This window comes from Dipodomys merriami, unplaced genomic scaffold, assembly GCF_024711535.1.
Source record: "Dipodomys merriami isolate MVZ:Mamm:240054 unplaced genomic scaffold, mDipMer1.0.p SCAF_106, whole genome shotgun sequence".
Lineage (NCBI taxonomy): Eukaryota > Metazoa > Chordata > Mammalia > Rodentia > Heteromyidae > Dipodomys > Dipodomys merriami.
Genome location: NW_027202338.1, coordinates 1861247 through 1888293, shown reverse-complemented (window position 1 = coordinate 1888293; position 27047 = coordinate 1861247). Strand labels below are relative to the sequence as shown.

At 48.5% G+C, this 27047-nt stretch overlaps 1 protein-coding gene across 1 annotated transcript; it reads right to left on the bottom strand.

Annotated features, from left to right (window-relative positions):
• Nucleotides 1-650: 650 nt before the first annotated feature.
• On the bottom strand, nt 651-24602 carry LOC138811464 (carcinoembryonic antigen-related cell adhesion molecule 3-like). The gene is made up of 10 exons (XM_069999183.1): nt 24539-24602; nt 22536-22895; nt 20757-21116; nt 19432-19791; nt 18522-18842; nt 7193-7552; nt 5868-6227; nt 4052-4408; nt 1728-2088; nt 651-783 (listed from the first exon to the last, which is right to left on the bottom strand). The coding sequence occupies exons 1-10, from the start codon at nt 24600-24602 to the stop codon at nt 651-653; spliced, it is 3036 nt and encodes a 1011-aa protein (XP_069855284.1).
• Between the last annotated feature and the right edge of the window lie 2445 nt (nt 24603-27047).

Genomic DNA, 27047 nt, shown 5'->3' with positions numbered 1-27047 from the left:
CAGAGAGGCTCAGGGATAGTGCCCAAGCCTTGAGTTCAAAGCCCAGGACTGGCAGAGAAAGAGAGAGAGAGAGACACAGAAAGAGAAACAGAGAGAGACAGAGACAGAGAGAGACAGAGAGAGATGGAGAGAGACAGAGGGGGAGGGAGGGAGGGAGAGAGAGAGAGAGGGATCTGCTGTCCACTGCTGTCTGAGGTCCGTGTAATATCAGCTCAAACTCTGCTTTCAGTCTTCTAGGGATTTTCCACCTCCATTCATCCATTGGCTGGCTTCTTCACAATTGCTCAATACATAGGAATGCCCAGGAGCCGCAATGTCATGTGATCAGGATTCAAGGGACTTTAATGATCTTTTCTTTTTTTGGGGGGGGGGGGGAGGGTCATGGGGCCTGAACTCAAGGCCTGGGCGCTGTCCCTGAGCCTCATCACTCAAGGCCAGCACTCTACCATGTTGAGCTACAATGCCACTTCTGGTTTTCCGGTGGTTCATTGGAGAAGAGTTTCATGGACTTTCCTGCCAGCACTGGCTTGGAACAATTTTCAGATTTCAGCCTCCTGGGTAGCTAGGATGACAGATGTGAGCCACCAGTGCCTGGAAACTTTAATAACCTTTAGTAGTGTCCAACTGTGGATCTGATAGGGTGGGAGACTTTATACCTGCACTCCTTGGCATTCTCCTTCCTGACGGGGTTTCCTCTGAGAAAAGTTCATGATCAGCTTGATCCTTTTGGTAAGCTCAAGATTCTGGTTATTGAAGATCCACCGGATAGGGATTCTAAAGTCACTAGACAGACAGATCAGGACTACATGCCCCTTTTCTGTGGCTGTAGGCTTTCTGGCTTACGGAGAGGACTGTGCCATTGGCTCTGTGGAGAAACAGAAGAGGAGGGACTGGGAATGGCCCTGAGGCCTGGATCATGGTACATCCTTGCAGATATCAGCCAGTTCTCAGGGCCATTGTGAGCTTGGTGTGGTGGCCACAGGATGGGCCTGACCCTACTCAGAGCATCTGTGTCTTTGTTTAGGTCTCTCTCTCTCTCTCTCTCTCTCTCTCTCTCTCTCTCTCTCTCTCTCTCTCTCTCACACACACACACACACACACACACACACACGTACTGGAACTCAGGGCCTGGGAGCTGTCCTTTAGCTTTTCATTTTTTTAATCAGTCATGGAGCTTAAACTCAGGGCCTCTTCCTGAGCTGTTCAAGACTTGTGCTTGAACTTTGAGCCACTTCTGGTTTTCTGGTAGTTCATTGGAGCGAAGAGTCTCCTGGACTTTCCTGCCTGGGCTGGCTACAAACCACATCCTCTACCATGTGAGCCACAGCTCACTTCTTTTTGCTGCTTAATTGGAGCAAAAGAGGCTCACGGAGTTGTCTACAATCACAACCTTCAGATATCAACCTTTTGAGTAGCTAGGATGAAAGGGACCACTAAGGAACAAACATCTTTTTTCTTACTTATCCCTCTGGGAACACAGACTTCCCTAGGGGCTCTCCATGGTCCCCAGGACAGTGGGATCATGGTCTGTGGGCCATCTGTCTATGCTCTTTAAAAAAAGCCTCAGGGGGTAGACTATGTTCCCTGTGAGTCCTGCTTCCAACGCTCAAACTCCAACAAGACCACATAATGGAGAACATAAGGTAGACTAGGTGCAGGCCCACCATCCTGTGTGTGCAGTGCATCTATACCCCACCTGACACCCAGGGCTCCTGAGCATCACTCACGGTCGGATCAGGGCGATACAGGACAATGTTTCACTCCATAGATCTTCCTTTATAGTTTGGAGAGTGTAGAATCCAGTGTCTTTCTGAGTGATGTTCTGTAACAGCAGAGACCCATCAGGGTACACGATCTCTCTGCGGCCGGATGCAGGTCCTAGGGTGGTGATATTCAGCTTGGTCACGTATGAGGCGATTTCACAGTGGGCAGTGGTCTGCTGTCCTTTGAACCAGCGGAAGGCAAAAAGATTCTGTGGCAGATTGTGGACCTTCAGGAGAATCTCTCTCCCTTCAGCGGCCAGGGGTGGCATGACGTCAATAGTGAACTGGGCAGGGATTGGTGACTTCCAGATGGTTAAAAGGGAGGCTGGGAGGGATAAGAGAGAAATCCATCATTGGTGAGACTGCCATGTTGGATGGAAAATGGAGTCCTGAGTCCAGAGAATATGCCTTCAACTCTCAATTCCCTTCCTTGCTCTGTGTGTGTGTGTGCGCGCGCACGCGTGCGTGCGTGCCTGTCTGTCTGTCTGTCTGTCTGTCTGCCTGCCTGTCTGTCTGTCTCTCTGTCTGTCTGTCTGTCTATCTGTCTGTCTCTCTGTCTGTCTCCTACTGGCACTGTCAGCAACATGACTTCCATTTCTTCCCTGCCTGAGAACTTGCCACGCCCTCTCAGTGTGCAGGATTTTTCCCAGAGGGCTTCACGGCTCATCCCTGGTTGCCCTCTCACCCCCTGCTCACACTCCGGGTGTCCTGGGGAGACATTTTCTCTGCCCTCCTCCTCTATAGACCCTGGGGCTCCGCTTTCTCCCCTCTCCCTGCTCTGTCCCCTCTGTGACTATTGTCACCTCCTGGCCTCCCCTTCTAGATGCCCTCACAGTTATCTTGCTACCTGCAGGGGTGGAGATCTGTGGGGACAGGGATGCTGTGGTCCCTGTGGTGACCCTTGGCCCAGGCCCAGGCTCAAACACCTATGGATGAATAAAGCACTGTTCCCAGGGCCCTTCACATCCACAGGGTTTATTTGGCAATTTCTGAGGTTGGTGGCTAAGGACATGTTCAAACCCCAGTTGGATTTTTATTTTAATGATCACCCTGACATAAATGTGAACATTGATTTTTCCAAATTATCTTGGCCAGTGATGATGGACTTGAATGGAGAAGAGTTGGGCTTTTCCCTCTTCCTTAAGAATTTTGGTAGGGGACTGGTGGCTATGCCTGTAATCCTACCTATTCAGAAGGCTGAGATCTGAAGATCCCAGTTTGAAGGTAGAGACAGGGCAGAAAAATCTGTGAGAATCTTATCTCCACTAAACCAGCAAAAAGCTGGAAGTGGTGGTTCAAGTAGTAGACATCAACCTTAAGCATAAATGCTGAAACAGAGCCCAGGCTCTGAGTTCAAGCCCCAGTACTGGCACAAAATTAACCTAAAGTATATGCTTCCTGTATGTTTGGGAGAGAAGATATCTGACATCCTCTATTCTTTTTATTATTTTTTTAAATTGGTCTTGGGGCTTGAACTCAAGGCCTGGGTGCTGTCCCTGAGCTTTTTCCGCTTAAGGCTAGTCTACCACTTTGAGCCACAGTGCCACTTCTGGATTTTGAGTGGTACATTGGAGATAAGAGTGTCATCAGCTGGGCACTGGTGGCTCATGTCTGTCATCCTAGCTACTTAGGAGGCTGAGATCTGAGGATCATGGTTCAAAGCTAGCCAGAGCAGGAAAGTCTATGAGACTCTTATATCCAAAACACCACCAGAAAACTGGAAGTGGTACTGTTGCACAAGTGGTAGAATGCTTGCCTTGAGCTGAAGAACTGAGGGATAGCATCCAGGCCCAGAGTTCAAGCCTACAACCAACAGCAACAACAACAAAAAGAGTGTCATGGACTTTCCTTTCTAGGCTGGCTTTGAATCCTGATCCTCAGATCTCAGTCTTCTGGATAGCTGGGATTACAGGCCTGAGCCACCAGTGCCCAGCTGCAGCCTTTATTCTTACATGACCCACAAGACAATACTCCAGGCATGATTCTTTCTAGAAAAGAGACTATTAAAGAACACCTTCCCCCCCCCCCCCATTTTGCCTTCTGAGAAGATAGACCTTCCTAGGAGATCTCAGTGGTCCCCAGAACAGTGGGACCATGGCCTGTGGACTGTCTCTCTGTGTCCTCTGTGACAAGTCTTAGGGAGAGGACTTGGCCACTGTGAATCCTGCCTTCAATGCTCAAACCCCGACAAGACCACAACATGCAGATAGACTTGATATGGGCCCACTGGCCTGTGTGTGCAGTATATCTACTCCACCCAGGACCCAGGGTTCATGAGACTCACTCACGGAATACAAAGATCTCCACAGACACCACCTCAATACTGTTATCCATCAAGAGGATTTGGAAAGTGTAGAATCCAGTGTCGTTCAGAGTTAGGTTCTGCACAAGCAGGGACCCATCGAGGTACATAATCTCTCTGCCACTGTGTGCCGGTCCTTGAAGCTGTCCAATGGTTGGCATAGAGAAATAAATTACTTGACTATCAATCATCTTTTCTCCTTTGAACCAGCAAAAGGCTAGAATATTCTGTGGCAGATGGTGGACCAGTAGGCGAACATTCTTCCCATCAATAACTTTGGGTGGCACTATTTCAACAGTGGTGTTGGCCAAGGTAGTGTTGTACCAGAAGGTTAACCGAGGGGCTAGGAGGGAGAAGAGAGACACCCATCAAAACTGAGACCTTTGTATCAAATGGAAACTGGAGCCCTGAACCCTGGGAAGGTATCTAAACTGGCATGCCCTGAGGTGTATATGTGTGTGTGTGTGTGCACACGCATGCACATACACATATATACACAAGTCCTGAGGACTGAACCAAGGGCATGGATGCTCTCCATGAACTTTTTTTGTTGGTCACGGGGCTTGTACTCAGGGCTTGGGCGCTGTCCCTGAGCTCTTTTGCTCAAGGCTAGCACTCTACCACTTTTGAGCCACAGCACCACTTCTGGCTTTTTCTGCTTCTGTGGCACTGAGGAATTTAACCCAGGGCTTAATCAATGTTAGGCAAGCACTCTACCCCTAAGCCACATTCCCAGCCTAGAGCATCAATATTGAGTGAAGATGCTAGAGAATAGCGCCCAGGACCTGAGTTCAAGCCCCAGTATCTGCACTGAATCAAAGAAAACTAAACCTCAGGTCTATCTATATATCTAAGATGGTTGAAGATGTGCTAAATTATTGTCTTCCCTTCACTGATACATAAGAAATCTTTTTCTGTATGAAGAGGAAGAAGAAGAAGAAAAAGAAAGAAGGAGGAGGAGGAGGAAGAGGGAGGGGATGAGAAGGAGGAGGAGGAAAAGGAAGGGGAGGAGGAGGAGGAGGAGAGGGAGGGGAGGAGGAGGAGGAGAAAGAGGGAGGGGAGGAAGAGGAGGCAGTCGCAGTACTAGCAGCTGCAGCAGCAGCTGGTCACTGCTGACTCATGCCTGTAATCCTAGCTACTCAGGAGGCTGAGATCTGAGGATCGTGATTCAAAACCAGCCTGGATAGGAGAGTCTGTGAGACTCTTATCTTTAATTAACCACCAGAAAACCAGAAGTGGAGCTGTGACTCAAAAGTGGTAGAGCACTAGCCTTGAGCCAAAGAGCTTAGGGACAGCATCCAGGCCCTGAATTCAAGCCTCATGACTGGCAAAAAGAAAATTAAGGGCTGAGAAGGTGAGTCAGTGGTAGAGTACTTGCCTTGCCTAAGGCCCTGGGTTCAATTCCTTAGTACCACATAAGGAGAAAAAGCCGTAAGTGGTGGTGTGGCTCAAGTGGTAGAGTGGCTAGCCTTGAGCTAAAGAGCTGAGAGACAGTGCCCAGACCCAGAGTTCAAGCCCCATGACCGACAAAAAAAAAAATTAAAAAGAAAAACAAAATATTCTCAGTAAGTCCTGGAGAGTAGATATGGGATAAACAGCCTCCATACTCAATGACCCACAAAACAATACCTGAGGCTCATTTTCTTCTAGAAAAGGGAGACTCTGAGAAGCCTCTGGGAACACAAACCTCCCTAGGGGATCTCTGTGGTCCCCAGGACAGTGGGACTGTGGCCTGTGGTTCGTCCTGGATGTGCAGGGTATCCGCTCCCACTCAGCACCCAAAACTCCTGAGAATCACTCACAGGCCAGGTGGATCTCCACGGACAGAAATTCAGTCTTTACATCTTCCGAGACAATTTCTAGGGTGTAGAAGCCGGTGTCATTCTGAGTGATGTTTTGGAAAAGCAGGGAGCCATCTGGGTACACCCGCTTTTTGCCGCTGTAAGCCGGTCCTGATTTCCATTTTCCAATGGTTAGCAAATACAAGAAAATGCGATTGGATTTATTAGCCTCTTTCCCTCTGAACCAGCGAAAGGCCAGTAAATTCTTTGGTAACTTGTGGACCCGTAAAAGAACATCCTCTCCTTCAAAAACATAGGGGGGCACCAATTCAAAGGCAACGTTGGCAGGGGTGGTCCAGTTGGACAAAGATAGAGGTGAAGCTAAGAAGGAGGAGAAAAACACATCAAGATTGAGACTTTTTTTTTTGTCCAGTGTGGGACCTGAACTCTGGATCTAGGTGCTGTCCCTCAGCTCTTCAGCCCAAGGCTAGTGCTCTACCACTTGAGCCACAGCACCACTTCCAGCTTTTTCTGCTAATGTGGTGCTGAGGAAGCAAACCTAGGGCCTCATGCATGCAATATAAGCACTCTACCACTGAGCTACCTTCCCAGCCCAATATTGAGACTTTTTGTGCGTGCCAGTCCTGGGGCTTGAACTCAGGGCTTCTGGATGCTATCCCTGAGTTTCTTTTGCTCAAAGGCTAGCGCTTGAGTCACACATGACTCCACTTCTGACTTTTGGGTGGTTCATCGGAGAGCAGAGTCTTACAGACTTTCCTTCTCCTGGCTGGCTTTGAACCACAATCCCCAGATCTCAGCCTCTTGAGTAGCTAGGATGACAGGTGCCACCAGCACCTGGCAATATTGAGACTTTAGTATTGGTTTGGAAAATGGAGTCCTGAGCCCTGAGAGAAAGTTATCTTCATTCCCCTGCTTTGGGGTGTGTGTGTGTGTGTGTGTCTGTGTGTGTGTGTGTGTCTGTGTGTATGTGTCTGTGTCTGTGTGTGTGTGTGTATGTGTGTGTGTGTCTGTCTGTTGATCTGTCTGTCTGTCGGTCTGTTGGTCTGTCTGTCTGTCTCCTACTGGCATTGTCAGCCACATAACCTCCATTCCTCCACTGCCCAATCAACTTGTCACTCCATCTCTGTGTGCAATACTCTTCCCAGAGGGCTTTATGGCTCACCCCTCGCTGCCCTCACACTCAGGGTGTCCTGACGGGATGGGGAGAGCCTTCCCTGACCCCCTCCTCTTGAGACCCTGCCTTCTTACCTGTCCCTGCTGTGTCCCCTCTGTGACTCGTCACCCCCTTCCTCACCTCCCCCAGTGCTCATGTGAGAGTCACTCACAGGACACGAGGAGGAGCACCGACGCCTCTTCGCTCCACAGGTTGTCCTGGATGATCTGCAAAGTGTAGAATCCCATGTCACTCTTTGTGACGGACTGGAACATTAAGGAACCATCGAGGAACAGGATCTGCTGGCCTCGGAAGGCAGGCCCTGCTTTGAAGTATTTCTCTTTGGGCAAATAGAAGAGAATCTGATGTCTGTCCACCGTCTCCTCTCCTTTAAACCAGCGTAAGGCAAACACATTGTGTGGCAGGTTTCGGATCTGTAGGATAACCATGCTTCCTTCTGTAGCCATGCGAGGCACAGGGTGAACGGTGAACGGGGCTGTCCTGGGTGGGTTCCACACAGTTAAAAAGAAGGCTGGGAGGGGCAGAGAGAGAAATCCATCAATGGTAAGACTTGGTATTGGATGGAAGATGGAGCCCGAGAAGGTGTCTTCAATCCCTTGCCTTGAGATGTGTGTATGTGTGTGTGTATCTGTGTCTGTGTGTCTGTGTCTGCGCATGCACGTGCAAGCACAGCTGTCTGTCTGTCTCTTATTAGCTCTGTCGGTAGTACACCTCTATTTCTTCACTGCCCTTGAATGTCCACTGACTTTATTTGGCAATTACTGAGGTTGGTGGTTAAGGATATACATGTTTCCCCCCTGTGTTACTGGGGCTTGAATTCACAGCCTCAGTGCTGTCCTTTAGCTCATTTGCTCAAGGCTTGCATTCTACCACTTGAGCCACAGCTCCACTTCTGGCTTTTTTGGGGGGTGCTTCTTTGGAGATAAAGATTCTCATGGACTTTTCTGCCTGGGCTGGTTTTGAATCATAATCCTCAGATATCTGCCTGTTCAATAGCTAGGATTATAGGCATGAATCACCAGCATCCAGAAACAGACTGGGTTAAAGCTGTAGCTGTGTTTTTTATTGCAAGATTCCTCAGGCATAATTATTGACGATATTTTTCACAATATAATGGCTATTGATGATTAACTTGATTGGGGGAAGAGTTAAGCTTTTCCTATCCCATTAGGATTTCCAGTTTAAGCCAGGCTCTGGTGGCTCACATCTGTAATCTTAGCTACTCAGGACACTGTGTAGTTCAAAGCCAGCCTGAGAAGGAAGGCCTGTGAGACTCTTATCTCCAAGATACCACTAAAAAGATGGAAGTGGAGCTGTGATTCAAGTAGTAGAGTGCTAACCTTGAGCACAAAAGCTCTAGGACAGGACCCAGGTTTGAGGTCAAGCTTCAGGATTGGTACAAAAAGGGGGGGGAGGGGAATTTCAGTGAGAATTTCCAGTGCCGGGCCTCAGTCTCTCCTTATGTCCTGTTACGTTAAGCTCCACATAGAAGCTCTGTGTCTCCTGTCAGCTCTTGCGCTTCACAGGAGACCCCAGCAGATCTTTTTTTTTTTTTTTTTGGTTGGGCGCTGTCCCTCAGCTCATCAGCTCAAGGCGAGCACTCTACCACTTGAGCCACAGCGCCACTTCTGGTTTTCTGGTGGTTTATTGGAGATAGGAGTCTCACGGTCTCTCCTGCCTGGGCTGGCTTTGAACCGCGATCCTCAGATCTCAGCCTCCTGCGTAGCTAGGATGACAGGCGTGAGCCACCAGTGCCCGACCACCCCAGCGGATCTTTGTGCTCTCCTTCCCCTGACCTCCCTCCCTCCCCCAAGTAAACCCTCCCCTCACCTGTGAGCAGGAGCCCCTGCCAGGGCATGTGTCCTCTGTGGGGAAGGGCTGAATGGGTCTCCACCTCCATGATGATATCTGTTTCCAGTTCTGGCCTCTATGGAGGTGTTCTTTGACTCCAGCCCTGTTCCCAGGCTGGTCAGCTCAGGGGTCAGCTCTGCTGTCCTTCTTCCCTCTGAGCTGGATTTCCTCCCAGCTTCTTTAAGCTCTTCCTGTTATTCTCTTCCCTCTCAGCATTTGAGTAGAATCTGTCAGTCACCAGTGGTGGGCGGGGCAAGTGGTCACCCTACCTAGATGTGGGTATGTGGAGCTGATGGACAGCTAGGAATATACATACCACGGAGCAGGCAGAGGCTGTAGGTACAGCAGTTCTGAGAATCTAGCCTTATACTTTTTATTTTATTTACTCATTCTATTTATTGTGTGTGTGCTAATCCTAAAACGTGAACTCAGGGACTGGGTGCTATCCCTAAGCTCTTCATCTCAAGGCTAGCACTCTACCATTTGAGCTACAGTGCCATTTCTGGTTTTCTCATGGTTTATTGGAGATAAGAGTTTCACAGACTTTCTTGTCCGGGCTGGCTTTGAACCTCGATCCTCAGATCTCAATCTCCTGAGTAGCTAGGATTATAGGCATGAGCCACCGGTGCCTGGTCCATTAATTTATTTTTATAGGTACTTCTTGCTCCAGTCCTGAGACTTAAACTTAATCCTGACACTTTTGCTAGGCCCTTTGGTGTTCTACCACTTGAGCCACAGCTCTACTTGTGGCCTTATTAATTGAGATAAGACTCTCCCAGACTTTTACTTCTTAGGCTGGCTTCAAACCTCTATCCTCAGATCTCGGCTTCCTAGGTAGCTGGTATTACAGGCGTGAGTCACCAGCACCTGGCCTTCATAGAATCTTGCCCTCTTCACTGTTGCTGCCTGAGGCTCCTCAGTTCCGGTCCTGAGGGCCCAGCTGTGGCATCCTCTCATGTCTGAGTGCCTCAGTCCTAACCCAGCTGTTTGTCCCCCTTGTCCTGTGCAGCCCAGTGTGGCTGCCATGTCTCCTGATACCCTCCTGTCTCCAGATGTCCATCGGCTGTTCCCAGCACCCAGCAGGGTGAATGGCAGATGCAGGCAGCGTCTTGATTTCCTGGTCAACTGTGAGGCCAATGTCAGTTCAACATTCAGAACTTTTATTGAGTCAATACAAATCTAGATGTCCTTGGATGTCCAACTCTTGGATGTCCAAGATTTCAGGTCCAGCCACTCCCTCCAAGATGCCATTAAAGGGGGCTGGGAAGGTGGCTTGGTGGTAGAGTGCTTGCCTTGCATGCATGAGGCCCTGGGTTCAATTCCTCAGCAACATATAAGCAGAAAAAGCCGGAAGTGGCGCTGTGGCTCAAGTGGTAGAACGCTCGCCTTGAGCTGAAGAGCTGAGGGACAGTGCCCAGACCTGGAGTTCAGGCCCCATGACTGACAAAAAAAAAAAAAAAAGAGAGAGAGAGAGAGGAGTATGGGGCCTGGTATTGGTGGCTCAGGCCTGTAATCCTAGCCACTCAGGAGACTGAGATCTGAGGACTGAGTTTTGAAGCCAGCTCAGGCAGACAAATCAGAGAAACTCTTACATCCTCTTAACAGCCCCCCCCAAAAAACCCCAGAAGTAGAGGTGTAGCTCAACAGGTAGAACACCAGTCTTGAGCAAAAAAGCCAAGCTAGAGCATGAGTACTTGAGTTCAAGTAGAGAGAGAGACTGGGAAGGTAGCTCAGTGGTAGAGTGCTTGCCTAGAATGCACAAGGCCCTGGGTTTGATTCCTTAGTACCACATAAGCAGAAAAAGCGGGAAGGGGCGCTGTGGCTCAAGTGGAAGAAGAGCTGAGGGACAGCGCCCAGGCCCAGAGTTGAAGCCCCTGAGTGACAAACAAAAAAAAAAAAGGGGGAACAAAGGTGAAAGAGAAGGAAAGGAGATTTATTACCACACTTGCTACGTGCAGGAATTGGGCAGAGGCTCTTGCAAGATTCCAGTCCTTGCTCACGTACATAAGGGCAGACGTGAGCTTTGGGTTTTCAAAGAGGAAGACTTGGGACTGTGGAGGGGTGGGGTGAGTTTGGTGAGAAATTCAGGGGAAAGTGGTTTGTGGTTTCTCCCAAGTTCCAGATTGCTTGTAGGGGGGACTTGTCAGGATAAGAAAGTCACTGTGGCCTGAGGGGCCTCATCACAAGATCGTGTGACTCTTTACAAGGTATCTAGTCATTGGTTCTGTTATTCTTATAGGGCAGGGTGAGTGGAAAGGTGGCTGCAGGAGAATGTGGCTCAGGGTGAAGAAGTCAGCCACACGGGGGGCTGGAGGCATGGCTCACTTGGTAAAGTGCTGGCCAATGCGGCAAAGTGTTAGGTGCTGGGTTTGAGTCCCAGCCTCCCACCTAAAAAATAATTAATCAGGCTGGGATCCAGTAGCTCTCAACTGTAATCCTAGCTACTCAGGAGGCTGAGATCTGAGAATCGTGATTCAAAGCCAGCCCAGGCAGGAAAGGCTATGAAACTCTTATCTCCAATTAACCACGAGAAAACCAGAGGTCGAGCTATGGCTCAAGTGATAGAGCACTAGCCTTGAGGTGAAGAGCCGAGGGTCAGTGTTCAGGCCCTGAGTTCAAGCCCCATGACCAACAAAAAATTAATTTAAATGGAATAAAATAAAACAATACTTTAAGCTGGTATCCTGCCATCCTAACTGCTCAGGGGGCTAAGATCTGGGGATTGTGGTTCAAGCCAGCTGAGGCAGGAAAGTCTATGAGACATATCTCCAATAAACCTCCAGAAAATTGGAAGTGGCTCTGTGGCTCAAAGTAGTAGAATGCTAGCCTGAAGCAAAAGAGCTCAGGGATTGGGCCCAGGCCCTGAGTTCAAGCCCCCCCCCCACAACAACAACAATAACAACAACAACAACAAAGTCAGGCATGCAATGGTGGCCAAGATGCCCAGTGATTATTCTGTCTTTAATTCCTCTTTTCACCAACTGCTAGTGACTCAAGCCTGTAATTGTAGTTATTCAGGAGGTTGAGATTGGAGGATCGTGGTTTGAAGCTGGCCGGGCCAGAAAGACCATGAGCCTCTTTTTTTTTTTTTTTTTTGTCGGTTGTAGGGCTTGAACTCTGGGCCTGGGCACTGTCCCTCAGCTCTTCAGCTCAAGGCTAGCACTCTACCACTTAAGCACAGCACCACTTTCAGATTTTTTTTTATTGTGAAAATACTGCACAGAGGGCTTATAATTTCATGGACAAGGTAATGAGTACATTTCTTATCAAGTATTGTTGCCTCCTCCTTTGTTTCCCCTTCCCATCCCTTCCTATCTCCCCCCTCCCCCTTCTCACCCTTCCCTCCCTCTCCCCCCCCACCGGCCAAAACTGTAAAGTTTGTTTTTCAACATAACGTCTTGTACATCTCATTGTTCATTGTTGCGATGGGAGCACTTACGGATTTTTCTGCTTATGTGGTGCTGAGGAATTGAACCCAGGGCCTCATGCATGCAAGGCGAGCACTCTACCACTGAGCCACCTTCCCAGCCCCAGTCCATGAGACTTATTTCCAAACCAGAAGTGGAGCTGTGGCTCAAAGTGGTAGAGGGCTAGCCTTGAGTGAAAGAGCTCAGGAGCAGTGCCCAAGCCCTGAGTTCAAGCCCCATAACCGCCCCCCCACCCCCCAAAAAATTCCCCTTTTCCTGGGGCAGGTCCATGTTCACATGTTTTCTGGCATGGTGATACTGATTCGTGGTTTTCTACTTTAGTTCCTTGAATCACATTAATTTTTTTTCTTTTTTCTTTTCTTTTTTTAATTGTGCCAGTCCTGGGGCTTAAGCTCAGGATCTAGGCACCACCCCTCAGCCTTTTCACACAAGGCTGGCCCCATGTTACCACTTGAGCCACGGCTCCACCTCCAGGTTTTTTGATGGTTAATTGAAGATAACAGTCTCATAGATTTTCCTACCTGAGCTGTCTTTGAATGGTGATCCTTAGATCTCAGCCTCCTGAGCAGCTAAGATGACAGACATGAGCCACCAATGCCTGGCAGTTCACAATAGTTTAATAAAATAAGAGAGTCACCACCACCACCACCGTATGACCAAGAGAAACATTTAAGTTAGTGTTTAATAATACAATGGGGAGGGCTGGGAAGGTGGCTCAGTGGTAGAGTGCTTGCCTTGCATGCTCGAGGCCCTGGGTTTGATTCCTCAGCACCACATAAGCAAAAAGAAAAAAGCAGGAAGTGGCGTTGTGGCTCAAGTGCTAGAGCGCTAGCCTTGAGTTGAAGTGAGTTGAAGAGCTGAGGGACAGCGCCCAGGCCCAGAGTTCAGGTCCCATGACCGGACCCAAAAAACAAACAAACAAATAATACAATGGAGGGATAGGTCTTTTTAAAAATTATACAAATACTGGAAATGTAGCTTAGTGGTGGAGTGCTTGCTTCACATGCATGAAGCCCTGGGTTAGATTCCTCAGTACGACATAAACAGGAAAAAGCCAAAAGTAAGCTGGGGTCTGTTGGCTCATGCCTATAATCCTAGCTACTCAGGAGGCTGAGATCTGAGGATCATGGTTCAAAGCCAGCCCGGGCAGGAAAGTCCCTGAGATTCTGATCTCCAATAAACCACTAGAAAACCAGAAGTGGCACTGTAGCTCAAGTGGTAGAATGCTCACCTTGAGCTGAAGAATGCAGGGACAGTGCCCAAGCCCAGAGTTCAAGCCCCACAACTGACAAAAAAAAAATTATATCAAGACTCAGATGTATAACTCTCCTACAAAAAAGGAATTTCAAATCTTTCCTTACATGATAAAAAATAACAACTTATAGTGGATCATAAATCCAATGACAAGATTGAAGTGTAAAAACTCTACAAACAGGGAAGGGACTTGGAATGTGCCTCAGTGGTAGAGTGCTTGCCTAACATGCATGAATCTCTGGGTTCTATTCCTCAGTATCCCATAAACAGAAAAAGCTGGAAGTAGCCCTGTGGCTCAAGTGGTAGAGTGCTAGCCTTGAGCACAGACAGGCTCAGGGACAGTGCTGTGGCTCTGAGTTTAAGCCCCAGGACCAGCAAAAAATAAAAATTAAAAATTAAAAACAATTCTGGTATAGGCAAAGATTTCTTTCCTTCCTTCCTTCCTTCCTTCCTTCCTTCCTTCCTTCCTTCCTTCCTTCCTTCCTTCCTTTCTCTTTCTTTCTTTCTTCTTCTTTCTTTCTTGTCCTGGAGTTTGAACTCTGGGCCTGGACACTGTCCCTGAGCTCCTTTCCTGCCTCCTTAAAGGCTAGTGTTCAACCATTTGAGCCACTGCTCAAGTGGCTTTTTTTTTATGATTAATTGGAGATAAGAGTCTCATGGACTTTCCTGCCCCAGATGGCTTTGAACTGGGATTTTCAGATCTCAGCCTCCTAAGTAGTTAAGAATTATAGGCGTAGGGGCTGGGAAGGTGGCTCAGTGGTAGAACGCTTGCCTTGCATGCCTGAGGCCCTGGGTTCGATTCCTCAGCACCACATAAGCAAAAAGAAAAAAGCCGGAAGTGGCGCTGTGGCTCAAGTGGTAGAGCGCTAGCCTTGAGCTGAAGAGCTGAGGGACAGCGCCCAGGCCCAGAGTTCAGGCCCCACGACCGGACCCAAAAAAAAAAAAAAAAAAAGAATTATAGGCGTGAACCACTGGTGCCTTGCTAGCAAAGATTCCTTTTAGACATGGTACAGAAAGAACGAGACAAAAAGATGGGTGAGGATGTTGAAAGGGATGACATGGATCAAGAGTCATTGTATTTATAAGCTGCTTTGTTGAACTACTTTTTTTTTTTTTTTGTCGGTCGTGGGACCTGAACTCTGGGCCTGGGTGCTGTCCCTCAGCTCTTCAGCTGTAGACTAGCGCTCTAGCACTTGAGACTCAGCCCCACTTCCGGTTTTTTCTGCTTATGTGGTGCTGAGGAATTGAACCAAGGGCCTTATGCATGCAAGCCAAGCACTCTACCACTGAGCCACCTTCCCAGCCCCTGAACTACTTTTTTATAAAACTGCTCTGTACAACTACTTAAAGATAATAAAAAATAATTTAAAAATTAAAAAAGTAAATAGCATTCAACACATAGGCTACTGAGGAGGGGAAGACTCAGGAGTAATTCTTTTTTTTTTGGAGGGAGGGTTGTGGTGGGACTAGAACTCTGTCCCTTAGCTCTTCAGCTCAAGAAAAGAGCTCTACAACTTGAGCCACAACACCACTTCTGGTTGGAGATAAGAGTCTCATGGACTTTCCTGCTGGGCTGGCTTTGAACCATGATCCTCAGATCTCAGCCTCCTGAGTAGCTAGGATTACAGGCATGAGGCACCAGCACCCAGCTCAGGAGTGATTCTTGAGAGTGGAATGTTCTAGAACCTGCTGCTCCTCCCAGGGCTTTTCCCCCTGAAGATGATTAATGAGGATCTGAAGGGTATGAGGGAGTCTGTGGGGCCCAGCGACTCTTCAAGAAGGAGGAGAGGGAATCAGGTACCTTCCCATCCAAGCCGGGGAGTAGGGGGTGGAGGGAGGGGTTAACACCTCAGGGACCAGACACAGGGCAACTTGGAGGGGCTGGGGGTGGTGACAAAGTTTGGCTTAAAGCAACTTGCTGAATGGTCCAGGAAGCAAAGCTTGGATCAGTTTCCCGGAGACCCAGTTGGGGCTCAGGAGGGGGACACTGTGTCCAAGGTAGTGGTCTCTGGGACTGATAGATGTAGTTCCAAAGCCAGGCAGTGGAGCCAGAAGTTACTTGTGAGAAGTTTCCATCACTATGATAGGCAGAGGTAGTATCCTAAGTCTCAGGTGATGATTGGTTAACTGATGTATTGATCATTATTTGAGACTGCTGGTGATCAAGCAGGGACTTGCCTATTCTTATCACAGTGCCATACTCCAGATCCCTGACTTCCAGGATCGGCCCACACCATGCGTCTGGAGCCAGCCCTCATTCTCCACAAGGCCACGCTGGAGGTGCAGCCATCTTCCCTGTGGGAAAGTGCAGTGGACAAGCCATGGCCCTAATGTCCCTCCATGTGTGGAAGACACACAGGGCAGAAGGCATAAGAAGAAACTGATCCTCCCTGTAAGAACTTCCTCCTCTCCTATTTCTTGGGCAGGGGAGGAATGGGTGGCCCTTCCTGCTGTGATAACTGTCTTCTCTGCCTCCCTGCTGCAGAGCCTGGAGATGGGAGGCCTAAGGCGCTGTCCATGGTGCTGACCACCACTCGAAGGAGAACAGTGGTGCACCAGGCACTCCCAGTTCTTTTATTTCCAACAGTCCAGAAGTATCACCAGCAGAAAGTGGGGAGGTGCTCCAAGGAGCTGGAGGGTGCTATGGATGTCATTGCAGGAAATGACACCAAATTAGGGTGACCACTTCCAGGTGTCAAACTATAGGTGTGTGTGTGTGTGTGTGTGTGTGTGTGTGTGTGTGTGTGTGTGTGTGTGTGTGTGTGTGTGTGTGTTTGTGTCTTACTGGTTCCAGCAGCATGACCTCCATTTCTTTTTCTTTTTCCAAAAATCTTTTGGCAAAGCGGGCCGCTGGTGGCTCATGCCTGTAATCCTAGCTACTCAGGAGGCTGAGATCTGAGGATCGCGGTTCAAAGCCAGCCAGAGCAGGAGAGACCGTGAGACTCCTATCTCCAATAAACCACCAGAAAACCAGAAGTGGCACTGTAGCTCTAGTGGTAGAGCGCTCACCTTGAGCTGAAGAGCTGAGGGACAGCACCCAGGCCCAGAGTTCAAGCCCCACGACGGACAAAAAAAAAAAAAAATCTTTTGGCAGGGTGCTGGTGGCTCATGCCTGTAATCCTCAGGAGGCTGACATCTGAGGATCACAGTTCAAAACCAGCCCAGGCAGGAAAGTCTGTGAGACTTTTATCTCCAATGAACCATCAGAAAACCAGAAATGGCTCTGTGGCTCAAGTGGTAGAATACTTATCTTGAGCTGAGGAGCTGAGGGACAGTGCCCAGGCCAACAGTTCAAGCCCCAAGACCAACAAAAAAAATCTTTTAGTTGGTTGTAGGGTTTGAACTCAGGGCATAGACACTGTTTGTGAGCTCAAGGCTAGTGCTCTACCACTTGAACTACAGCATCACTTCCAGTTATCTGGTGGTTCATCGGAGATAAGAGTCTCATGGACTTCCTGCCTGGGCTGCTTTGAACTGAGATCCTCAGATCTCAGCCTCTTGAGTAGCTAGGATGACAGGCATGAGTCACCAGCATGTGGCATGATCTTCAGTTCTTTACTGCCCCTGAACTTGCCACCACCTCTGTGCAACAAACTTCCCAGGGGCTTCATGGCTTACCTTGGTTCACACTTAGGGTATCCTGGGGAGATTTCTTCCCTGACCCCCTCCTCTAGAATCCCTGGGACCACTCTTTCTCACCTCTCCTTACTCTATGCCCTCTGTGGCTCTTGTTGTCCCCTGGCTCTTCTTCTAGATGCCCTCACTGCTCTGTCTTGCTGCCCACTGGGGCAGGAGCTCTGTGGGGGCAGGGATACTGTGTTCCCCATGGTAGCCCCTGGGCCTGAGACAGGCTTAGACACCCACAGAGGAATGAACTGGCATTCTCAGGGCCCTGCATATCCACAGGGTATTTATTTATTTATTTATTTATTTTTGCCAGTTGTGGAACCTGAACTCTGTGCCTGGGCATTGTCCCTCAGCTCTTCAGCTCTACCACTAGAGCCACAGCGCCACTTCCAGCTTTTTCTGCTTTATGTGGTGCTGAGGAATCAAACCCAGGGCCTCATGCATGCAAGGCAAGCGCTCTACCATGGAGAACACCTTCCACAGGGTGTATTTGGCAATTTCTGAGGTTGGTGGCTACAGACACGTTTCAAGCACCAGTTGTATTTTTATTTCATTTACCACCATGACATCAATGTTAACATCACTTTCCAAAATATAGTAGATGGTAATGACTGACTTGAATGCCAAGTGTTGAGCTTTTCCTGGGAATTCCAGCAGGCATGGATGGCTCTCACCTGTAATCCTAGCTAATCAGGAATCTGAGATCAGAGGATTGAAGGTTTGAACACCATGGTGGGCAGAAAAGTCCTTGATATTCTTATCTTTAATTAAACAGCAAAAAGCCAGATGTGGTTGCATAGCTCAACTGGTAGAGCACCAGCCTTGACCTAAAAAGCAAAGGGAGAGTGTAAGGTCCTGAGTTCAAACTCTAGCACTAGCCCAAAACAAACAAAACCCTTCCAGTTTTGGGGGGAGATTAGATGTCCCCACATGCAGCCTCTGTTCTCAATGACCCACAAGACAATACTTGGGGCTCATTTTCTTCTGAAAAAGAAGACTCCAAAAAACATCTTTTCTTCTATTTTTCCCTCTAGGAACACAGGCCTCCCTAGAGGAGGTCGGTGGCCCCCAGGACAGTGGGATCATGGCTTGTGGACCATTCCTCTGTGCTCTCTATAACAAGTCTCATGGGGTAGACTTGGCTCCAGGTGAATCTGGCCTTCAATGGTCAAACCCCAATAAGGCCGTATCATGAAAAAGGGGAAGTAGGCTCAGTGCAGGCCTGCCAACCTGTGTGTGCAGTGCATTCACCCTACTCGGCACCCAGGGCTCATGAAAATCACTCACACTAAAGTGGGATATGCTGAGATTTTCTCTCACACCACAGATCTTCACTTATAGTTTGTAAGGTGTATATTCCTAGGTCCTCCTGAGTGGAATTCTGCAGCAGCAGCGTGCCATTGGGGTACACGATCTCTCTCTGGCTGGATGCAGGTCCTGGTATAGTAACTCCAAGACCTGTCACGTACGAGGCGATTTGCTGGGAGGTGATGGTCTCTTGTCCTTTGAACCACCGGAAGGCTAAAAGATTCTCTGGCAGATTGTGAACCTTCAGGAAAATGTCCGACTCTTTCAAGGGCAGAGCTGGTTCAATGGTGAACTGGGCAGGGATCGGTGTCTTCCAGAGGGTTAAAAGGGAAGCTAAGAGGGAGGAGAGAGAAACCCCATTCATATTGAGACCTTGGTATGGAGGGAAAATGGAGCCCTGAGAATGTGTCCTCAATCTCCTGCCTTGGGGTGTATGTGTCTGTGTATGCATGTATGTGTGTATATATGAACACACATATTCACATGTGCATATATACCATGTATGTGTGTATACATACATATATGTGTGTTTACATGCCTTGGTGTTCATGCATGCATATATACATGTGTGTATGTGCTCATGCACATACATCTGTTTATGTATGTGTATGCGTACATATATGTATGTGCACATGCACATGTGTGTATGTGTATTATGAATGTGTGTGAATGTTATGTGCACACACATACATACATGTTTGCGTGCATATGTGTGCATGTGTGTATTCACATGCATGTGTATGTGTATACATATAATGCAGGTGTGCATGTGCATGTGTGCATATGTTTGTGTGTGTGTGTGTGTGTGTGTGTGTGCATGTATGTGTGAGTGTGTGTCTTAATGGCTCTGCGCAGGCCTCATATCCTGTGTGTGCATTATAGTCAGTCTACCCCGGACCCAGGGCTCATGATAATCACTCACGAAATACAGAGATCTCCACATACACCAAATCAATCCTCTGATCTGTCCGAGTGATTTGGAGGGTATAGAATCCAGTGTCTTTCAGAGTGAGGTTCTGCAATAGCAGGGATCCATCAAAGAACAATTTCTCTCTGCCACTATGTGCTGGTCCTGTCTTAGATGTGCCGACAGTTGGAAAATAGAAGGCTATTTGACGGCTGTCAATGGCTTCTTTTGCCTTGAACCAGTGAAAGGCCATAATGTTCTGTGGCAGATTAAGGACACGGAGAAGAACTTCTTTCCCTTCAATAACTTTGGGTGGCACAGTTTCCACAAAGATGTTGGCAAGGGTGGTGTGGAACTGGACAGCTACCTGTGGGGCTGGGAAGGATAAGAGAGAAACCCATCAATAGTGAGACCTTCACCAGGTTCTGGTGTCTCACATCTGTCATCCTAACTACTCAGGAAGCTGAGATTTGAAGATCTCGGTTCAAAGCCAGCCCAGGCAGGAAAGTCCATGGGACTTTTATCTTCAATTAATCACCAGAAAACTGGAAGTGGTGCCATGGCTAAAGCAATAGAGCACTTGAGCAAAAGAGTACAGGGACAGAGCCCAGGTCCTAAGTCTAAGCTCCAGAACTCACACCAAAGAAAAAGGTGTGTGTGTGGGAAGAACTGAAAAGGAAAGGAAAATAAGAGAAGAAAAGAAAAAGAAAAAAAGGGAAGAAAATACTCTCAGTATTTTGGGGGAGATTAGATGCCCCCACCTGCAGCTTCTATTCTCAAACCCACAAAATTCAGGAGGCTGAGATCTGAGGTTCATGGTTCAAAGCCAGCCTGGGCAGGAAAGTCCATGAGACTCTTATCTCCAATAAACCACCAGAAAATCCGAAGTAGCTCTATAGCTCAAGTGGTAGAGTGCTTGCCTTGAGCTGAAGGGCGGAGGGACAGTGCCCAGGCCCAGAGTTCAAGCCCCATGACTCACACACACACAAAAAAAAGACCCACAAGACAATACTTGGGGCTCATTTTCTTTGGCAAAAGGTGAAAGACATCTTTTCTCCTATTTATCCCTCTGGGAACACAGACATCCCTAGGGGATCTCTGTGGTTTTCCCGGACCAGTGGGATCGTGGCCTGTGGACCATCCCTCTGTCTTCTCTATAACAAGTCTCTGGGAGTAGACCTGGCTCCCGGTGAGTCCTGCCTTCACTGCTCAAACCCCAACAAGGCCACATCATAGAGAATACGAGGTAGACTTGAAGCAGGCCTGCCATCCTGTGTGTGCAGTGCGTTTACCCCACGCAGCACCCAGGGCTCATGGCACCCAGGGAGGGCATCACTCACAGGCCAGGCGGATCTCCATGGACAGCAAGTCAATGTTAGGACCATCCTGTATGATCTGTAGGCTGTAGAGTCCTGTATCTTTCCAAGTGAGGTTTCTCAACAGCAAAGACCCATCGGGGTACAATTTCTCTTTGCCACTGGATGCAGGTCCTTGGTCGAATTGTCTAACATAGGCCAAATAGAAGACAACTACTTGGGTGTGGTCAATCTTGTCTCCTTTGAACCAATAGAAGGCTAACACATTCCTTGGCATGTTGTGGACACGGAGAAGAACATCCTCTCCTTTGAAAACCAAGGGCGGTATCATTTCAACAGTGAGCTTGGCAAGGCCGACCCGCTTCGGGACTGGTGAAAGTAAGGCTAGGAGAGAAGAGAGAAATCCATCATTCATTAGTGAGATTGCTATATCGGATGGAAAATAGAGCTCTGAGCCCTGAGAGAAGTTGTCTTCAATTTCCTGCCATAGTGTGTGTGTGTGTGTGTGTGTGTGTGTGTGTGTGTGTGTGTGAGAGAGAGAGAGAGAGAGAGAGAGAGAGAGAGAGAGAGAGAGAGAGAGAGAGAGAGAGAGTCTGTCTCCTATTGGCTCTGCTAGCAACATGACCTCCATTTCTTCACTGCCCCTGAACTTGCCACCCCTTCTGTGTGTGCAGTACTTCTCCCAGAGGGCTTCACGGCTCACCCCTGGCTGCCCTCTCACCCCCTGCTCACACTCGGAGTGTCCTGGGGAGACATTTTCCCTGACCCTCTCCTTTAGATTACCTGGGGCTCCACTTTCTCCCCTCTCCCTGCTGTCTCCTCTGTTGGCTCTTGTTACCCCCTGGCCTCCCATTCTAGATGCTGTGTCTTGCTGCCTGCAGGGGCAGAGATCGGTTGGGACAGGGATGCTGTGGTCTCTGTGGTGGCCCTGGGGCCTGGGATAGGCTCAGACACCCATGGATGAATGAAACACTGTTGCCAGGGCCCCAGTGTCTGCAGGGTTCATTTGGCAAGTTCTGAGGTTAGTGGCTAAGGATATGTTTAAAATCCCAGTTCTATTTTGTTTTGTTAATCTCAAGATTCATCCTGACATAAATATTAACATCCATTTTCAAAATGTCTTGGCCGGTGAACTTGAATGGGGAAGAGTTGAGCTTTTCCTTTCTCCTGACAAACTCCAATGGGGGACTGGTGGCTCACACCTGTCATCCTAGCTACTTAGGGGGCTGAGATCTGAAGATCATGGTTCAAAGCCAGACTGAGCATGAAAGTCCATAAGACTCATCTCCAGTTAATCACCCAAATGCCTAATGTAGAACTGTGGATTAAGTGGTAGAACACTAGCCTTGAGTAAAAAAGCTCAGGGACAGAGCTCAGGCCCTGAGTTCAAGCCTTAGAAGTACTAAAACGAAGCAAAACAAAATGAACACTCTCAGTATTTTCTGGGCAAGTAAGTATCTGACAATCAGCTTCTGTTCTCTATGACCCACAAGACAATACTTGGGACACAATTCCTTTTGGAAAAGGGACCACTAAGGGACATCTTTTCTCCCATTTTGCCTTCTGGGAACTCAGACCCTCTCTAGGACGGTGGGACTGTGGCCTGTGGACCGTCCCTCTGTGCCTTCTGTAACAAGTCTGGGGGGGGGTGGACTTGGCTCCCAGTAAGTCCTGCCTTCAATACCCAAACCCCAACAAAGCCACATCCTGCAGAATAAGAGGTAGACTCTGTGTAGGCCCGCCAGCCTGTGTGTTCAGTGCATGTACTTCTCCTGGCACCCAGAGCTCATGAGAATCACTCACGGGCTACATGGAGCTCCACAGACACCGTCTGACTCCACAAGTCCTCTTGTATGATTTGTAGGGTGTAGATCCCAGTGTCATTCCAAGTGACATTCTTGAATACCAGGGAGCCATCCCAGAACACAATCTCTCTGCCCGTGTAGGCAGGACCTGTTTTGGATTGTCCATTTGCTGGCAGAAAGAAGACAATGTGATGGCTGTGGATGGTCTCTTCTCCCTTGAACCAGCGAAAGGCAAAAAGATTTGGTGGCAAATGGTGGACACGCAGGAGCACGGTGTCCCCTTCAGCAACAATGGGGGGCACGGTTTCAGCAGTGAGCTGGGCCTTTGTGGGTGCATTCCAGAGGCTTAAAAGTGAGGCTGGGAGGGAAGAAAGAGAAATCCATCAATACTGTGACCAGCCCAGTGCTGATGGCTGTACCTGTAATCCCAGCTAACAGGAGGCTGAGATGTGAGGATCATGGTTTGAAGCCAGCCTGGTTTTAAGGGCTTGAATGCTGTCCCTGAGCTTTATTATTATTTTTTTAAACTCAAGGCTAATGCTCTTTCACTTGAGCCACAGCTCCACTTCTGGCTTTTTTTTTTTTTTTTTGGTAGCTAGTTGGAGATAAGGATCTCACCAATTTTCCTTCCTAGGCTGGCTATGAACCTCCATCCTCACATTTCAGCTGCCTGAGTAGCTAGGATTACAGGAATGAGTCACTGGGGCCCAGCCATGTAAGATATTTATCTCCAATTAACCACTAAAAATAGCAGAAGCAGAGCTATGGCTCAAGTGGCAGTTTGCTAGCCTTGAGCAAAAACAACAAAAAATAACAACAACAGCAAAAGAAAACCCTCAGAGACAGCACCCGGCTCTGAGTTCGAGCCCCAGGATGATCAAAAATAATAAACATTGGGCTGGGAAGGTGGCTCAGAGGTAGAGTGCTTGCCTTGCATGCCTGAGGCCCTGGGTTCGATTCCTCAGCACCACATAAGCAAAAAGAAAAAAGCTGGAAGTGGTGCTGTGGCTCAAGTGGTAGAGCACTAGCCTTGAGCTGAAGAGCTGAGGGGCAATGCCCAGGCCCAGAGTTCAGGCCCCACAACCGGACCCCCCCCCCAAAAAAAACATACAAATGAAACAAAAGAATAATAACTAACAATAAATAAAGAGAAATTTCAGTTCACTGAGAAGTTCCTATATCTGACTAAGCCCCACTTCCATCTCTCTCTTTGCCAATCCTGGGGCTTGAACTCAGGGCCTGAGTACTGTCCCTGAGTTGCTTTTTGCTCAAAGCTAGTGCTCTACCACTTGAGCTACTGCACTCGGATTATAGGTGTGAGTCACCAGCACCTGGCCTTCATAGAATCTTCCCCTCTTCACTGTTGCTGCCTGAGGCTCCTCAGTTCCGGTCCTGAGGGCCCAGCTGTGGCATCCTCTCATGTCTGATTGTCTCAGTCCTAACCCAGCTGTTTGTCCCCCTTGTCCTGTGCAGCCCAGTGTGGCTGCCATGTCTCCTGATACCCTCCTGTCTCCAGATGTACTTCCAGCTTTTTCTGTGTATGTGGTACTGAGAAATCAAACTCAGGGCTTCATGCATGTGAGGCAAGCTCTCCACCACTGAGGCACATTCCCAGGCCCCCCCCCCACATTTTTGCCCGTCATGGACTTGAACTTTGGGCCTGGCTGCTGTCCCTGAGCTCTTCAATTCAAGGCGAGCACTCTACCACTTGAGCCACAGAGCCATTTCCAGTTTTCTGGTTAATTGGAGATAAAAGGCTCATGGACTTTCCTGCCTAGGCTGGCTTTGAATCGAGATCATCAGATCTCAGCCTCCTGAGTAGCTAGGATTACAGACATGAGCCACCTGTGCCCGGCCGCTGTCTCTCTTTATGTTCTGTTCCCTTAAGCTCCACATAGAAGCTCTGGTCTCTTTTCAGCTGCTGCCCTTCACAGAAGACCCCAGCAGAGCTCTGTGCTCTCTTTCCCCTGCCCTCCCTCCCTCAAGAAATCCTCCCCTCACCTGTGAGCAGAAGCCCCTGCCAGGGTATGTGTCCTCTGTGGGGAAGGGCTGAGTGGGCCTCCATGATGATATCTGTTTCCAGTTCTGAGCTCTGTGGAGGCGTGCTTTGACTCTAGCCCTGTTCCCAGGCTGGTCAGCTCAGGGGTCAGCTCTGCTGTCCTTCTTCCCTCTGAGTTGGATTTCCTCCCAGCTTCTTTAAGATCCTCTTGATGTCCCCACCCCTCTCTTCATTCCAGTAGAGTCAGTAGAGAGAGATGCCTGTCAGTTGCCATGTGTGGGCGGGGCAAGTGGTCACCTTATCTGGATGTGGGTGTATGCAGCTGGAGCTGATGGATAGCTAGGAGCACATACACCGCTGAGTGTTGTAGGCAGAGCCTATAGGCAGAGTAGCTCTGAGAATCCATCCTTACTTATCATTCATTCATTTAAACTGTTACTTTTTGTGTCACTACTGAGGCCTGAACTCAGGTCCCAGCACTCTTGCTTGGTTCTTTCGCTCAAGTCTGGCACTGTACAACTTGAGCCATACCTTTACGTTTGGCTTTTTGCCAGTTCTTTGAAGATAAGAGTCTCACAAGAGTTTCTGTCCCCCCTCCCTACCACCCTCAGGCTGGCTTCAAACTGTGATCTTCAGATACCGGCCTCCTAAGTAGCTCGGATTATAGGTGTGAGTCACCAGCACCTGGCCTTCATAGAATCTTCCCCTCTTCACTGTTGCTGCCTGAGGCTCCTCAGTTCCGGTCCTGAGGGCCCAGCTGTGGCATCCTCTCATGTCTGAGTGCCTCAGTCCTAACCCAGCTGTTTGTCCCCCTTGTCCTGTGCAGCCCAGTGTGGCTGCCATGTCTCCTGATACCCTCCTGTCTCCAGATGTCCATCGGTGTTCCCAGTGCCCAGCAGGGTGAATGGCAGATGCAGGCAGCATCTTGATTTCCCGGTCAACTGTGAGGCCAATGTCAGTTCAACATTCAGAACTTTTATTGAGTCAATACAAATCTAGATGTCCTTGGATGTCCAACTCTTGGATGTCCAGGATTTCAGGTCTAGCAATTCCCTCTAAGATGCCATTAAATAGAGGAGTATGGGGCTTGGTATTGGTGGCTCAGGCCTGTAATCCTAGCCACTCAGGAGGCTGAGGACTGAGGTTTGAAACCAGTTCAGGAAGACAAATCAGAGAGGCTCTTACCTCCTCTTAACCCATAAAAAAAGGCCAGAAGTGGAGGTGTAGCTCAACTGGTAGAGCATTAGTCTTGAGAGAAAAAGCAAGCAAGAGCGTGAGTACTTGAGTTCAAGCCCAGTACCAGCACACACACACACACACACACACACACACACACACACACACAGAGGAGTGGAGGTAAAAGTGAGAGAAAGGATATTTATTACCACACTTGCTATATGCAGGAATTGGGCAGAGACTATTGCAACATTCTAGTCCCTCCTCACGCACAGAAGGACAGATGTGTGCTTTGGGTTTTCCTAGAGGACGACTTGGGACTGTAGGCAGGGGGTGAGCTCAGTGAAGAATCCAGGTGAAAATGTGGTCTGTTGTTTTTCACAATCTCAGGATTCCTTGTGAAGGGCCTTGTCAGGACAAAAAAAAAAGTCACTGTAAGGATCAGTGCCTGTGTCTCATGCTTATAATTCAAGCTACTCAGAAGGCTGAGATCTAAGGAATGCAATTTGAATCCAGCCTGGGCAGGAAAGTCCATGAGACTCTTGTCTGCAATTAGTCATTAAAACGTTTGTAGTGGAGCTGTGGCACAAGTGGTAGAATACTCCACTAATCTTAAGTGAAAAAGCTAAGGGCCAGTGATCAGGCCCTGGGTTCAAACTCTCCTACCAGCACTAGAAAAAATAAAAGAGTACTACTAAAGTTTGAGACATTCATCAATGATAAAACTGTACTCCAAATATAGAATGGATTAGTTACTTGGTGAATTAATTTCTTTTGGTAGTACTGAGGCTTGAACTCAGGGACTTTGTACTGCTTGCTGACTCAGCTGGCACCCTAACACTTGATCCATGGCTCTATCCCTGCTTTTTCCTGCTTATTTTGGAGATGCAGTCTACAGTGATGTATGTCTGCTATCCTACAGAAAGCATACATACAGCCGGGCGCTGGTGGCTCACGCCTGTAATCCTAGCTACTCAGGAGGCTGAGATCTGAGGATCGAGGTTCAAAGCCAGCCTGGGCAGGAGAGACCGTGAGACTCCTATCTCCAATAAACCACCAGAAAACCGGAAGTGGCGCTGTAGCTCAAGTGGTGGAGCGCTCATCTTGAGCTGAAGAGCTGAGGGACAGCGCCCAGGCCCAGAGTTCAAGCCCCACGACCGACAAAAAAAAAAAAAAAAAAAAAAAAGAAAGCATACATAGAAAGATAAGCCTGAGACTCTGTTTGAAAAAAAAAAAAAAAAGAACAAAAGCAAAAAAGCCTGGAGGCATGGCTCATGTGATAGGGAGCTTGCCTAGCACTTGTGAGGACCCACGTTCAAACCCTACCACCACCAC

What these genes read in the sequence shown, in the direction of transcription:
- LOC138811464 (XM_069999183.1), bottom strand. Translation starts at nt 24,602, where the DNA reads ATGGAGGCCCACTCAGCCCTTCCCCACAGAGGACACATACCCTGGCAG. An exon ending in GCAGGGGCTTCTGCTCACAG is followed by an intron (nt 22,896 to 24,538) that starts GTGAGGGGAGGA and finishes CTTCCCTCCCAG; the next exon opens with CCTCACTTTTAAGCCTCTGG. An exon ending in TGTGGAGATCTTTGTATTCC is followed by an intron (nt 2,089 to 4,051) that starts GTGAGTGAGTCT and finishes TATCCCTCCCAG; the next exon opens with CCTCCCTTTTAACCATCTGG.